We start from the raw sequence: 16306 nt of genomic DNA on the forward strand, positions 1-16306 counted from the left end.
AGACCGACCAGACTTGCTGTCTCAAGGGCCGTTTTTCCATCTGAATTCTGCGGCCCTCAACCTGACTGTGTAGCCATTGAGTCCTGGATCTTAGCGTCTTCAGGATTATCTCAAGAGGTCATTGCCACTATGAGACAGGCTAGGAAACCAACGTCCGCCAAGATCTACCACAGGACGTGGAAAATATTCCTGTCATGGTGCTCTGATCAGGGTCCTTCTCCCTGGCCATTTGCCTTGCCCACTTTTCTGTCCTTTCTTCAGTCCGGATTGGAAAAGGGTTTGTCGCTTGGCTCCCTTAAGGGACAAGTCTCTGCGCTCTCTGTGTTTTTTTTTCAGAAGCGCTTGGCCAGAATTCCACAGGTACGCACGTTCCTGCAGGGGGTTTGTCACATCGTCCCTCCTTACAAACGTCCGTTGGAACCCTGGGATCTGAACAGGGTGCTGATGGTTCTTCAGAAATTGCCGTTCGAGCCAATAAGGGATATTTCTCTCACACGCCTTTCGCAGAAAGTGGTTTTCCTAGTAGCAGTCACTTCACTTCGGAGAGTGTCTGAGCTAGCAGCATTGTCATGCAAAGCCCCTTTCCTGGTGTTTCACCAGGACAAGGTGGTTCTGCGTCCGGTTCCGGAATTTTTACCTAAGGGGGTATTCCCTTTTCATCTCAATCAGGATATCTCCTTACCCTCTTTTTGCCCTCATCCAATTCACCAATGTGAAAAGGATTTGCACTTGTTAGATCTGGTGAGAGCACTCAGACTCTACATTTCTCGTACGGCGCCCCTGCGCCGCTCGGATGCACTCTTTGTCCTTGTCGCTAGCCAGCGTAAAGGGTCACAGGCTTCCAAATCAACCCTGGCTCGGTGGATCAAGGAACCAATTCTCGAAGCTTACCGTTCTGCTGGGCTTCCGGTTCCCTTAGGGCTGAAGGCCCATTCTACCAGAGCCGTGGGTGCGTCCTGGGCTTTGAGGCACCAGGCTACGGCTCAACAGGTGTGTCAGGCGGCTACCTGGTCGAGCCTGCACACTTTCACGAAACACTATCAGGTGCATACCTATGCTTCGGCGGATGCCAGCCTAGGTAGGCGAGTCCTTCAGGCGGCGGTTGCCCACCTGTAGGACGGAGCCGTTACGGCTCTATTATGAGGTATTATTTACCCACCCAGGGACTGCTTTTGGACGTCCCAATTGTCTGGGTCTCCCAATGGAGCGACAAAGAAGAAGGGAATTTTGTTTACTTACCGTAAATTCCTTTTCTTCTAGCTCCAATTGGGAGACCCAGCACCCGCCCCTGTTTTTTTGTGTACACATGTTGTTCATGTTGAATGGTTTCAGTTCTCCGATATTCCTTCGGATTGAATTTACTTTAAACCAGTTTATAATTTTTTTCCTCCTTCTTGCTTTTGCACCAAAACTGAGGAGCCCGTGGGAGCACGGGGGGTGTATACGCAGAAGGGGAGGGGCTTTACACTTTTAGTGTAATACTTTGTGCGGCCTCCGGAGGCATAGCCTATACACCCAATTGTCTGGGTCTCCCAATTGGAGCTAGAAGAAAAGGAATTTACGGTAAGTAAACAAAATTCCCTTCTCTTCTAGCTCCAATTGGGAGACCCAGCACCCGCCCCTGTTCCCTTCGGGCTGTTGTTCTTTGTGTACACATGTTGTTCATGTTGAGTTGTTCTTTTGGTTCATGGTTTCAGTTCTCCGAACATCCTTCGGATTGAATTTACCTTAGACCAATTTATAAGTTTCCTCCTTCCTGCTTTTGCACCAAAACTGAGGAGCCCGTGACTCACGGGGGGGTGTATAGGCAGAAGGGGAGGGGCTTTACACTTTTAAGTGTAATACTTTGTGTGAAAACCATTTAACTACTCTCTAAAACATAACATTTATTATATTCATATTAAAAAACTATAGCAATCAATACAAGATTGGAAAAATTTCCAGATATATCAAGAGACATCAAAGTCGTGATTAGTGATAGTTCAGTGAAGTCCTAATATAGGTCAGTGGGCAAAGGGTGTACACCACCAGTTGTATTTAGTTAGGTATATAGTTATGATAAACTAAGGGGGTCTAAATACTCCCTAATGTTAACCCTACCTGGCAACGGAGGTCAAAAACACCTTAATTTTTTGGGTGCCCCCCGTTCCTCGGCGGCTAGCCCTAATTGCCCCTGTCACTATAATGATAATCTTATCCCACCACCAGAAATTAATGTGCTGGAGTGCAGATTCAGTCATATGTCATAATAAAATTCAATGCACAGGGTTATATCCAAATTTCATGTAAATACTTGAAATTTCAATTCTCAGTCTAGAGATTAACCTGTAAGGCTGTATAACTGAGAACATACATAAATTAATGGGTCTAATCAGAATGATGGACTTATGGTCCCGGTACTTATCCTGCCAGGACTAGCTTGACCGCAGCTTGATCCCGACGCGTTTCCCCCCAACGTCTTGGGGTTCATCAGGGGATATCAGTATATCAAATTATTTTTAATAAATTTGGGCCATCAATCTCCTCATCATATCAATCCACGTATTAGGAATTCTGTATAGTCCTCATGTGGTTCAGTTAGAGTTCAATTAATACTTTGTGTGGCCTCCGGAGGCAGAAGCTATACACACCAATTGTCTGGGTCTCCCAATTGGAGCTAGAAGAAAAGGAATTTACGGTAAGTAAACAAAATTCCCTTCTTTTACTCCCTTCCCTAGGGGGCGAAAATGCAGCTGATGTCAGCTGTATACAATACTATAGTTCCATCAGCCATGATTAGTGTTAGCACTGATCCAGAGTGTTTAAAGAAGTTGTCCAGTTACCAAAACTGATTTTTTTTTTTTTCTGATAAATCTTGCTAATATGTGCCCCTCAACACATCTATTATGTTTTTTCAGCAAAATTACCTTTTATTGTGCACTAGCAGAACATGCTCATTGCTGGCTCCAGCTCTGATGGGGTTAATCTCTCCTCTGACTTCCTGTGTTCAGTTCCTACAAGTCCCAGAATTCTTTGTGGCTCTAGGGCGGTGTCTAGCTTATCTAACACACCCATTGTGTCTAATACACCCACTCTGCTCCCACCCAAACCCTCCTCCCTGCCTCTTCCCTGTGGATGCACTGAGATCAATCATACAGAGACAGCAGCAGCTCTACACAGCCATGGGAAGAAAGTGTGTGTGCGCGCGTATATACAGTGTGTGTGTGTGTGTGTATACAGTGTGTGTGCGTATATACAGTGTGTGTGCGTATATACAGTGTGTGTGTGAGTGTGTATGTGTGTGTGTATGTCATACTCACCTGTCTGCAGGGTCCCGGTGCCATGCCTGCTTCCAGCCCCTGTCTCGGTACCGCCGCTTCGGCTGTGTGCAGTCTCCCCGGGGCACGTACGAAGCTTGCAGGACCTGGCGGTGGATCACCTGATGCAGTCACCTGACGCATCAGCTGATCGATTCTCGCGGTGCCGGCGGCCGGCTATCAGCTGATCCTGCCGTCAGGGGACTTCATCAGCTGATTACCGGCAGCTCCTGCAGTGATGGGCCAGGATCAGACTCCCCTGCAGGAGCTGCCGGAATCAGCACATAAGTGAGTATGTATTTATTTATTTATTTTTTTTCTACTGATGCATCAGCTGATTGTATAATCGGCTATTATACAATCAGCTGATGTGTGATGTGATTCACATCCTTTAACCTGACACATCATCTGATTGCTTTGCCTTCCAGCAAACCGATCAGATGATATTGGATCCAGATTGGACGGCGCGGGACCCTAACCCAGGATTACTGCGGAGGGGGTTTTATTTCAATAAAGATGGAGTCACTAATTGTGTTGTGATTTATTTCTAATAAAAATATTTCTTTGTCGCTCCATTGGGAGACCCAGACAATTGGGTGTATAGCTTCTGCCTCCGGAGGCCACACAAAGTATTACACTTTAAAAAGTGTAACCCCTCCCCTCTGCCTATACACCCTCCCGTGGATCACGGGCTCCTCAGTTTTATGCTTTGTGTGGAAGGAGGCACACATCCACTCATGCATTCTCATATTAGTTATGTCGGTTGGAAGAAAAGAGGGCCCCCACGGGGCCCCCGGCATGTTCCCTTCTCACCCCACTACGTCGGCGGTGTTGTTAAGGTTGAGGTACCCATTGCGGGTACAAAGGCCGGAGCCTCATGCCATCTCCTTCACCATCCCTTAGCGGCTCTGGGAGAAGTGGGATCCTGAGCGGTCATCCATTTACTGGGACCGTGCTCCCTCCGCAGCCCCTGTGGGAATCTGCCGGACCGGAGTCTATTCAACCTCAGGGACCAGGCCCTGCATCTCAAAGGTACTCTGTGTCCCCATTGGGGACTGTGCAGGGAGCGCACCTTCTTCCCGGACGCTGCGGCAGCTGCTGAATTGAGAAGGCCGGCGGACTTCCGCGCCGACCGTGCCTGCTTGTCGGGCGCGGTCTAAAATTTAGTCCCCGGCTTCATCGCGGCCTAGTCGCAAAAATCCCGCCCCCGGGCCTGCCTGTCAGGGGTAAGGGCGGGACTGCCGACCTGACGTCGGATGTGAGGGCTGGAGCATCCTGCATGTTTCCTCCCCCCTCACTGATCACTGTGGGGACCCCAGATTCCCGCACTTTCCTGGCGCCGCCCACGGCTCCACTCCTCCCCTGAAAGCTCCGGCAGCCATTTTTTGGCATTCTGCCGGTGGAGGATTCTCAGTGAAGAGCTCTGCAGCTCCGGGGGACCTAAGGCAGGGAATCTGGAGGACACACACACTCCGCTTGTTAGCGGTCGGTAAGCCACACCGGTCACCCGGTGCTGGTCCCCCTAGGGTGCCGGAATAGATACGTATTTATATATATATTTCTGTTCGGTCGGGCTGTATACCCCTTTCCCATATACCCTCAGTGATCATTCTCCTAGGAGACAACAGCATGTCGTCCACAAGGAGCAAAGCTGCTAAGGCACAGGATTTTTTTGCGGCCTGTACCTCTTGTGGGGCTATGTTACCTGCGGGTTCCACCTACCCTCACTGTGAGCAATGCTCGACCCCTGTTTCGCTTGCTCAGCCGGAGCCTCGGTCACTAGTGGGCCCCTCGGCTCATGTAGACCCCCCTGCTCCCCCTGTCCAGGTGGCAGGGACAGAGTTCGCCTCTTTTGCTGAGAAACTCTCTGAGTCACTTTCACAATCCATGGCTCAGTCTATGGACAAATGGTCTGCCAAGCTGCTTGAAGCTTTGCAGTCCAGACCGGTCCTTACACAGGCCCCGGCCCCTGTTGGATCGTCGCCTCCAGGCCCCTCTCGGTCCGCGCCGCAGCGCGCTCCCAGGTTGGGCCCTAGGTCTCACGTGGTGGACTCCTGCCCGGACCACAGTCCTAGACAGGCTAAGCGGGCTCGCTGGGAATCTTCCCCGACTTCTTCACGCTGCTCGGGTTCCCAGCTTGAGGACTCTCTGGAGGACGAGGCGGACGTCGCAGCTCAGGGCTCTGACCCTGACGTCGCCCTTAACCTTGATACACCTGAAGGGGACGCCTTAGTGAATGATCTTATCTCGTCCATCAACCAGGTGTTGGATCTCTCTCCCCCGCCTCCTACTGTAGAGGAGTCGGCGTCTCAGCAGGAGAAACACCAGTTTAGGTTCCCCAAACGTACACGGAGTCTAACTTCAGAGACGCTGTCCAGAATCCCAGAGCGGTTCCGGACAAGCGCTTTACTAAGCGCCTCACTGACACGCGTTACCCCTTCCCCTCTGAAGTCGTTAAGGGTTGGGCTCAATGTCCCAAGGTGGATCCTCCAGTCTCTAGATTGGCGGCTAGATCCGTGGTATCGGTTGCAGATGGCTCATCGCTAAAGGATGCCACTGACAGGCAGATAGAGCTCCTGGTGAAGTCCATCTATGAGGCCACGGGCGCGTCTTTTGCCCCGGCCTTTGCAGCCGTGTGGGCTCTCCAAGCAATCTCGGCTTGTCTGGCTGAGATTAATGCTGTCACACGGAATTCTGCTCCGCATGTTTCTTCTTTGACCTCTCAGGCGTCAGCCTTTTCATCCTACAACCATGAACGCAGTCCTAGACTCTGCTAGCCGTACAGCTGTGGCATCCGCTAACTCTGTGGCAGTCCGCAGGGCCATGTGGCTGCGCGAATGGAAGGCAGACTCGGCCTCCAAGAGGTTCTTAACCGGTTTGCCGTTTTCTGGCGACCGCTTGTTTGGCGAACGATTGGATGAGATTATTAAGGAATCCAAGGGAAAGGACTCCTCCTTACCCCAGTCCAAACCTAAGAGACCTCAGCAACGGAAAATACAATCGAGGTTTCGGTCCTTTCGTCCCTCCGCCAAGCCCCAATCCTCTTCGTCCAGCAGGCCGGAGAAAGGCCAGAGGAACTCCTATGCGTGGCGGTCCAAGTCACGCCCCCAAAAGGCCGCAGGAGGCACTGCCTCCAAGGCGGCCTCCTCCTGACTCTCGGCATCCCCTAGCCGCATCCTCGGTCGGTGGCAGGCTCTCCCGCTTTGGAAACGCCTGGTGGCCACATGTTCAAGACCGATGGGTGAGAGACATTCTGTCTCACGGTTACAGGATAGAGTTCAGCTCTCGTCCTGCGGCTCGTTTCTTCAGAACCTCTCCGCCCCCCGCTCAGGCCGACGCACTTTTTCAGGCAGTGGACGCTCTGAAGACAGAAGGAGTTGTGATCCCCGTTCCCCTTCAGGAACGTGGTCGCGGCTTTTACTCCAACTTGTTCGTGGTGCCAAAAAATGACGGATCATTCCGTCCCGTTCTGGACCTCAAGCTACTCAACAGACATGTGAGAACCAGACGGTTTCGGATGGAATCTCTCCGCTCGGTCATCGCCTCGATGTCACAAGGAGACTTCCTAGCATCGATCGACATCAAGGATGCTTATCTCCACGTGCCGATCGCACCCGAACATCAACGCTTCTTGCGTTTCGCCATCGGGGACGAACACCTTCAGTTCGTGGCATTGCCTTTCGGCTTGGCGACAGCCCCACGGGTTTTCACCAAAGTCATGGCATCCGTTGTGGCGGTCCTACACTCTTAGGGCCACTCGGTGATTCCCTATTTAGACGATCTCCTAGTCAGGGCCCCTTCTCGGGTGGCGTGTCAACACAGCCTTACCGTCGCTCTGGCGACTCTCCAGCAGTTCGGGTGGATCATCAACTTCCCGAAATCCAAGTTGACACCGACTCAATCACTGACTTACCTCGGGATGGAGTTTCATACACAGTCAGCGGTAGTCAAGCTACCGCGGGACAAACAGCTTTCTCTGCAGGCAGGGGTGCAATCACTTCTTCGGGGTCAGTCACACCCCTTAAGGCGCCTCATGCACTTCCTGGGGAAGATGGTGGCAGCAATGGAGGCAGTGCCGTTCGCGCAATTCCATCTGCGGCCACTCCAATGGGACATTCTCCGCAAATGGGACAGGAGGTCGGCTTCCCTCGACAGGAACGTCTCTCTTTCCCTTGCAACCAAGATCTCACTTCAGTGGTGGCTCCTTCCCAATTCTCTATCGCAGGGAAAATCCTTCCTACCCCCAACCTGGGCTGTGGTCACCACGGACGCGAGCCTGTCAGGGTGGGGAGCGGTTTTTCTCCACCACAGGGCTCAGGGAACCTGGACTCCGATAGAGTCTTCCCTTCAGATCAATGTTCTGGAGATAAGGGCAGTGTATCTAGCCCTATTGGCTTTCCATCAGTGGCTGGAGGGCAGGCAGATCCGTATCCAGTCGGACAACGCCACTGCCGTCGCATACATCAACCACCAAGGCGGCACTCGCAGTCGTCAAGCCTTCCAGGAAGTCCGGCGGATTCTGCAGTGGGTGGAAGCCACAGCCTCCACCATCTCCGCAGTTCACATCCCGGGCGTAGAAAACTGGGAAGCAGATTTTCTCAGTCGTCAGGGCATGGATGCGGGGAAATGGTCTCTGCACCCAGAAGTGTTTCGAGAGATCTGTCGCCGCTGGGGAACGCCGGACGTCGATCTCATGGCGTCACGGCACAACAACAAAGTCCCGGCATTCATGGCACGGTCTCAGGATCACAGAGCTCTGGCGGCGGACGCGTTAGTTCAGGATTGGTCGCAGTTTCGACTACCTTATGTGTTTCCTCCTCTGGCGATGCTGCCCAGAGTGTTGCGCAAGATCAGGTCTGACTGCCGTCGCGCCATTCTCGTCGCTCCAGACTGGCCGAGGCGGTCGTGGTACCCGGATCTGTGGCATCTCACGGTGGGTCAACCGTGGGCGCTTCCAGACCGCCCAGACTTGCTGTCTCAAGGCCCGTTTTTCCATCTGAATTCCGTGGCCCTCAACCTGACTGTGTGGCCATTGAGTCCTGGCTCCTAGTGTCTTCAGGGTTATCTCAGGATGTCATTGCCACCATGAGACAGGCCAGGAAGCCAACGTCCGCCAAGATCTATTACAGGTCTTGGCAAATCTTCTTATCCTGGTGCTCTGATAACGGTTTTCTTCCATGGCCGTTTGCCTTACCCACTTTTCTTTCATTCCTTCAATCCGGAATGGACAAGGGTTTGTCACTCGGCTCTCTCAAGGGCCAAGTATCGGCGCTCTCCGTATTTTTTCAAAAGCGCCTAGCCAGGCTTCCGCAGGTCCGCACGTTCCTGCAGGGAGTTTGCCACATAGTCCCACCTTACAAGCGTCCGCTGGAACCCTGGGATCTTAACAGGGTACTAACGGCTCTTCAGAAACTACCTTTCGAGCCGCTGCGGGATGTCTCTTTATCACGTCTTTCGCAGAAGGTGGCCTTTCTAGTGGCAGTTACATCACTCCGGAGAGTGTCTGAGCTGGCAGCGCTGTCATGCAAAGCCCCCTTCCTGGTGTTTCACCAGGATAAGGTGGTTCTGCGTCCGGTCCCGGATTTTCTCTCTAAGGTGGTATCTCCTTTTCATCTCAATCAGGATATCTCCTTGCCTTCATTTTGCCCTAATCCAATTCACCAATGTGAAAAGGATTTGCACTCTTTGGATCTGGTGAGAGCACTCCGACTCTACGTGTCTCGCACGGTGCCCCTGCGTCGTTCAGATGCGCTCTTTGTCCTTGTCGCTGGCCAGCGTAAGGGTTCGCAGGCTTCCAAGTCAACCTTGGCTCGGTGGATCAAGGAACAGATTCTCGAAGCCTACCGTTCTTCTGGGCTTCCGCTTCCTTCAGGGCTGAAAGCCCATTCTACCAGAGCCGTGGGTGCGTCCTGGGCATTGCGGCACCGGGCTACGGCTCAGCAGGTGTGTCAGGCAGCTACGTGGTCTAGTCTGCACACTTTCACGAAGCACTATCAAGTGCATAGCTATGCTTCGGCAGACGCCAGTCTAGGTAGGCGAGTCCTTCAGGCGGCGGTTGCCCACTTGTAAGAGGGGGCCGTTTCGGCTCTTTTTATTGAGGTATTCTTTTACCCACCCAGGGACTGCTTTTGGACGTCCCAATTGTCTGGGTCTCCCAATGGAGCGACAAAGAAGAAGGGAATTTTGTTTACTTACCGTAAATTCCTTTTCTTCTAGCTCCTATTGGGAGACCCAGCACCCGCCCCTGTTCCCTTCGGGCTGGTTGTTCTTTTGTGTACACATGTTGTTCATGTTGAATTGTTCTTTTGGTTCATGGTTTTCAGTTCTCCGAACATCCTTCGGATTGAATTTACCCTAGACCAATTTATAAGTTTTCTCCTTCCTGCTTTTGCACCAAAACTGAGGAGCCCGTGATCCACGGGAGGGTGTATAGGCAGAGGGGAGGGGTTACACTTTTTAAAGTGCAATACTTTGTGTGGCCTCCGGAGGCAGAAGCTATACACCCAATTGTCTGGGTCTCCCAATAGGAGCTAGAAGAAAAGGAATTTACGGTAAGTAAAGAAAATTCCCTTCTCTTCTGTGTGTTGTGTTTTTTTTTTTTTTATCATTACTAGAAATTCATGGTGGCCATGTCTAATATTGGCGTGACACCATGAATTTCGGGCTTAGGGCTAGCTGATAATATACAGCTAGCCCTAACTCCATTATTACCCAGCTAGCCACCCGGCATCAGGGCAGCTGGAAGAGTTGGATACAGCGCCAGAAGATGGCGCTTCTATTAAAGCGCCATTTTCTGGGGTGGCTGCGGACTGCAATTCGCAGTTGGGGTGCCCAGAAAGCTTGGGCACCCTTCACTGTGGATTCCAATCCCCAGCTGCCTAGTTGTACCCGGCTGGACACCAATATAAGGCGAAGCTCACGTCATTTTTTTTTTTAAATTATTTCATGAAATTCATGAAATAAAAAAAAAAAGGGCTTCTCTTTATTTTTGGTTCCCAGCCGGGTACAAATAGGCAGCTGGGGGTTGGGGGCAGCCCGTACCTGCCTGCTGTACCCGGCTAGCATACAAAAATATGGCGAAGCCCATGTCATTTTTTTTTTCTTTTTGGGTAAAAAACTGCATACAGTCCTGGATGGAGGATGCTGAGCCTTGTAGTTCTGCAGCTTCTGTCTGCTCTCCTGCATACACTAGTGAATGGAGGATGCTGAGCCTTGTAGTCCTGCAGCTGCTGTCTGCTCTCCTGCATACACTAGTGAATGGAGGATGCTGAGCCAAGTAGTTCTGCAGCTGCTGTCTGCTCTCCTGCATACACTAGTGAATGGAGGATGCTGAGCCAAGTAGTTCTGCAGCTGCTGTCTGCTCTCCTGCATACAATGAACATTTTGAATAAGGAAATGACATCAGACCTTTTTTTTTTTTTTTTCATCAACAATCTTTAATGGCATTGTGCACTGATTAAAAACGCAGTGAGCAAAAACGCAGCAAAAAACGCACCAAATCGCTGCAAAAACGTGACATGCAGCACCGCAGATGACAGAGCAGAGCAAGTTGGTGACATGCTCTGCTCTGACACATAGTGTGCTGCATGTCACTGTATCCACTCTGGGACTTGTTGTGCAGGTGACCGGATGATACATGTCACTAACTGCCCCACTCTGTGATTTCTGCTGCATTGTTCCAACTGTATACACTCTCACCTGAACAAGTCTCAGAGTGGGGCAGTTATTGACATGTATCATCCGGTCACCTGCACAACAAGTCCCAGAGTGGAGACAGATAGTGACATGCAGCACACTATGTGTCAGAGCAGAGCATGTCACTGTCTCCACTCTGGGACTTGTTGTGCAGGTGACCGGATGCTACATGTCACTAACTGTCTCCACTCTGGGACTTGTTGTGCAGGTGAGAGTGTATACAGTTGGTACTATGCAGCGGAAGTCACAGAGTGGGGCAGTTGTTGTGCAGGTGACCGGATGATACATGTCACTAACTGCCCCACTCTGTGACTTCTGCTGCATAGTACCAACTGTATACACTCTCACCTGCACAACAAGTCCCAGAGTGGAGATAGTTAGTGACATGTAGCATCCGGTCACCTGCACAACAAGTCCCAGAGTGGAGACAGTGACATGCTCTGCTCTGACACATAGTGTGCTGCATGTCACTATCTGTCTTTACTCTGGGACTTGTTGTGCAGGTGACCGGATGATACATGTCACCAACTGTCTCCACTCTGTGACTTGTGGTGCAGGTGACAGAGTGCAGACAGTTGGTCCCATGCAGCAGGACAGATGGCAGAGCACAGCGGTGACATGCCTGTCAGTGTCTTGCTGCTGGGAGGAGCAGATGATCACACTGCCCGACACCGGCCACTCTCCTGACATCGCAGCAGAGCGGGCGGGTGGAAAGTGTGATCACATACTTACGTGCAGGGGGGATTCAGCTGAAGAACCAGCCCCCCCCGTACTGCACACTGGCGCCCCGTGCCTCACCATCTGCAGGACGCCGGCTCCACACTGACGTCCTCCGGATCCTCCCCTCGATACTGGGCTGTGACGTGCGGTAGTCACCGCCCACAGCCCTGTCACTCAGTGTGAGTGGTGCCAGCCTCCTCTGACGTACCCATCTTGTTTGAGAGCCCGGAAATGCCGGGATGTCAGAGGATGCTGGCGGCCACAGCTCCAGGGGGTCATGTGACCGGCACTGAGCGTGCAGGATAGCGCCGCTCAGTGCCAGAACTGGAAACAGAAGCCAATGGAGAAAACGCCTAGAAAGGTAAGTAGAACTCCTACAGAAAATAAAAAAAATGGGTGAACCACCCCTTTAAATCTCTAAAAAATGTGATTTAAAATGAAACCCCCACGACAGAAGCAGTCACTGTATTGAGGCAGATGGAGTCACTTTAGACTCCGTCCGGCCTCCGCTCCGGCAGTGTTTTGCCTTTTTAGCATTTTTTTGTGATTTTTCTTACCATTCTGAAGAACTCCTTATAACCACCCGCAGAATATTGCCAACTCTTAAGGCCGCCTTACACGCAGCGACATCGCTAGCGATCGCACCCGCTCCCGTCGTGCGTGCGTCACTGGCAAATCGTTGCCCATGCCGCACAATGTCGCTAGTCCCCGTCACACATACTTACCTTCTTAAAGGGAACCTGTCATCAGAAATTTACCTGTAAACCTAAAAGTTCCCCCCTCTGCAGCTCCGGGGCTGCATTCTAGCAATGTTCCTAAAGTTTTTGTGGCCCCTTTTATTGCAAAATAAATACTTTATAAACTTGTACCTTTTCGTATGCAAATTTTGAAAATTATCTATGGGGGCGGGCTGCCTGGTGTCGGTTACTGTCCTCCTGCCGATTTACGCTGCCCCCCGAACGCTGAATTTCAAACCTCAGGACGCCGCCCCTGGGCGCCCGTGGTCCCGCGCATGCGCTGTGCGACTGTAGCGGTGCCGTGCACTGTGTGCACGTGTGACCGCTGGTGACGCTTTGCGCGGGGACGAGGTTATGGGCGGCGCTGTGAGTGTCATCAGCAAGTGCCGCCCATAACCTCGTGACCGCACTTTCCCCTTTGCCTCCGGCGTTCTGCGCAAGCGTCTCCTCGTAACCTGTGGTGGCCTGATCCGCTCCTCCCATCTATTTCCTGCTGCAGGGCAGGATGGGAAGAAGGTGACGTCGGATCATTTGGCCAGCGCTTGCGTAGAACGCAGGAGGCAAAGGGGAGAGCGCGGCCACGGTATTATGGGCGGGCACTTGTGATGCATTCACAGCGCCGCCCATAATATCGTGCCTGCGACACGTCACCAGCAGTCCTCGCGTGCGCGGCGTCCTGATCTATGAAAAGAAGCAATGGGGGACGGCGTAAACCAGAAGGAGGGACAGTAACCGACACCACACGGCCCGCCCACATGGAGAATTTACAAGAATTGCAGACAAAAAGGTACAAGTTTATAAAGTGTTTAATTTGGCTTAAAAGGGGGCACAAAAAGTACAGGAACATTGCTAGAATGCAGCCCACGAGCTGTAGAGGGGGAAACTTTTAGGTTTAAAGCAAAATTTCTGATGACAGGTTCCCTTTAGCGACGTCGCTGTGGCCGCTGAACAGCCTCTATGTTAAGGGGGCGGTTCGTGCGGCGTCACAGCGACGTCACACAGCGGGCCATCAATAGAAGCGGAGGGACGGAGAGCAGCCGCATGAAAGTCACGCCCACCTCGTTGCCAGAGGATGCAGGAACGCTGTTGTTCCTCGTTCCCGGGGTGTCACACGTAGCGTTGTGTGCTGCCTCAGGAACGACGAACAACCTGCGTACCAAGCGAGCACCGATATTTGAGAAATGAACGACGTGTCAACGATCAACGAGTTTGGTAAGTATTCGGATCGTTAGCGGTCGCTCGTAGGTGTCACACACAACGACGTCGCTAACGATGCTGGATGGACGAATTCCGTGACCCCAGCGATATCTCGTTAGCGATGTCGTTGCGTGTAACGGGGCCTTTAATGATAGATATGTAGGTTCCTCTTATTCCAGGAACCTGTAAGTTTAGATTTCTGTAAATGTTCTTGTTGAGTTTTCGCATCTTTTGTAAATTAATTTTTTTTTTTTTTTTTTTGTTTCACAGGGAGATCTCTCAGTTGATGTCAAAATCCCCCGGCAGGACGATTCAATGGACACAATAAGTCAGGTAGAGTCGACCGAACCGGTCTTGGATATCAATCCAGTATAAGTGAATTCCACAGCGAAATAAATGTTCATGTTCTGGGTTTGTGACTCTCAAAAAAGTAATAATACAACTGCAATTTTCTGCACTTGGTAACAGTTTTGAGCCACATTTTTGTGATTACATATGCACCTTATCTTTGGGGTAGGCTATATTTTTGGGGAAAACACGATACAGACCTTATTTTTCATTTTATAAGATGCATTTTATTATTAGATGCACCTCAAATTTAGAGAAAAAAAAAAGGGGGTCTATCTTCTAATTCGGTGGTGTCTTAAAAGGTGGGGGCGGCAGCAGTGGTGGAGCGGGGTCACAGGAGGCAGGGGCGGTCGTGGAGCAGGGCGATGGTGTGGCGGGTGCCCCAGATGCTCTGCGGAGCTGTGAGGCAGAGAAAACAGGAACTGTCAGTGGTGCAGGCTTCAAAGAAGTGGTGCCCAGAGGTGGCTCGTGCGCGGATTGAGCCATCGGCTCAATGACAAGCCAAGATCTGATCTGCGCATGTGCCACCTCCGGGTGCAATTTTCCTAAAGTCCGCTGCTGGAAGATAGGGAAAGAGACAGACGGGGAAAGAGACAGACGGGGAAAGAGACAGACGGGGAAAGAGACAGACGGGGAAAGAGACAGACGGGGAAAGAGACAGACGGGAAAAGAGACGGACGGGGAAAGAGACGGACGGGGAAAGAGACGGACGGGGAAAGAGACGGACGGGGAAAGAGACGGACGGGGAAAGAGACAGACGGGGAAAGAGACAGACGGGGAAAGAGACAGACGGGGAAAGAGACAGACGGGGAAAGAGACAGACGGGGAAAGAGACAGCCCTGGAAAGAGACAGCCCTGGAAAGAGACAGCCCTGGAAAGAGACAGCCCTGGAAAGACACAGCCCTGGAAAGAGACAGTCCTGGAAAGAGACAGCCCTGGAAAGAGACAGCCCTGGAAAGAGACAGCCCGGCAAAGAGACAGCCGGGCAAAGAGACAGATGGGCAAAGAGACAGACCTGGAAAGAGAGAGACAGACAGACACAGGGACACAGAGATACAGACAGACAGATTGATACAGAGACAGACAGAGAGATAGAAACAGACAGAGACATAGACACAGACAGACAAGGAAAGAGACAGACAGAGACACACACAGACAGAGACTGGGAGAGAGACAGAGACAGTTACTATTATTATTATTTATTATTATAGCGCCATTTATTCCATGGCGCTTTACAAGTGAAAGAGGGTATACGTACAACAATCATTAACAGTACAAAACAGACTGGTATAGGAGGAGAGAGGACCCTGCCCGCGAGGGCTCACAGTCTACAGGAGGAGAGAGGACCCTGCCCGCGAGGGCTCACAGTCTACAGGAGGAGAGAGCACCCTGCCCGCGAGGGCTCACAGTCTACAGGAGGAGAGAGGACCCTGCCCGCGAGGGCTTACAGTCTACAGGAGGAGAGAAGGCCCTGCCCGCGAGGGCTCACAGTCTACAGGAGGAGCGAGGACCCTGCCCGCGAGGGCTCACAGTCTACAGGAGGAGAGAGGACCCTGCCCGCGAGGGATCACAGTCTACAGGAGGAGAGAAGGCCCTGCCCGCGAGGACTCACAGTCTACAGGGAATGGGTGATGGTACAATAGTACAATAGTATAGATGGTACTATCCCGGGCAACGCCGGGTGCTACAGCTAGTATATGTATATACACTAATGTTCAAAGGTTTAGGGTGACTTAGATATTCCCTTATTTTTGAAAGAAAAGCAATTTTTTTTCCAATGAAGCTAACATTAAAGTAACAGAAATCCCCTCTATACATTGTGTGAGACTGTGACCGGGGTTATCTATGACGGCCGGTATGTCTCGCCCCGGTTGTGCTCACTCCATGATAGAAAGTAAATCCACTCTAGGGTTAATGCTGTTTCCCTACAGGCTGAAGGAAGGGTTAAATAGAATCAGGAACAAGGGCAGGTGTGCCGGGTGTGGGGGAGTGAACACAACTCCCTGAGTTCTCTGCTGGAGAGGCACATGTATATTTTCTTTGTCGCTCCTAATTGGGAGACCCAGACAATTGGGTGTATAGCTATGCCTCTGGAGGCCACACAAAGCATTACACTAAAAGTGTAAAGCCCCTCCCCTTCAGGCTATACACCCCCCGTGCTGCTACGGGCTCATCAGTTTTCTTGCTTTGTGCGAAGGAGGTCAGACATCCACGCATAGCTCCACAGCTTAGTCAGCAGCAGCTGCTGACTATGTCGGATGGAAGAAAAGAGGGCCCATAACAGGGCCCCCAGCATGCTCCCTTCTCACCCCA

General features: G+C 51.6%; 1 protein-coding gene across 1 annotated transcript in view; it reads left to right on the forward strand.

Annotated features, from left to right (window-relative positions):
* PACS1 (phosphofurin acidic cluster sorting protein 1) overlaps positions 1–16306 on the forward strand; it is a 141671-nt gene that overhangs the window by 43060 nt on the left and 82305 nt on the right. The window contains exon 11 of the mRNA XM_075326269.1: positions 13916–13978. Within this exon, the coding sequence (XP_075182384.1) occupies positions 13916–13978 (63 nt within the window). The remainder of the gene's footprint in view (positions 1–13915; positions 13979–16306) is intronic.

This window comes from Anomaloglossus baeobatrachus, chromosome 10 (genome assembly GCF_048569485.1).
Source record: "Anomaloglossus baeobatrachus isolate aAnoBae1 chromosome 10, aAnoBae1.hap1, whole genome shotgun sequence".
Taxonomy (NCBI): Eukaryota; Metazoa; Chordata; class Amphibia; order Anura; family Aromobatidae; genus Anomaloglossus; species Anomaloglossus baeobatrachus.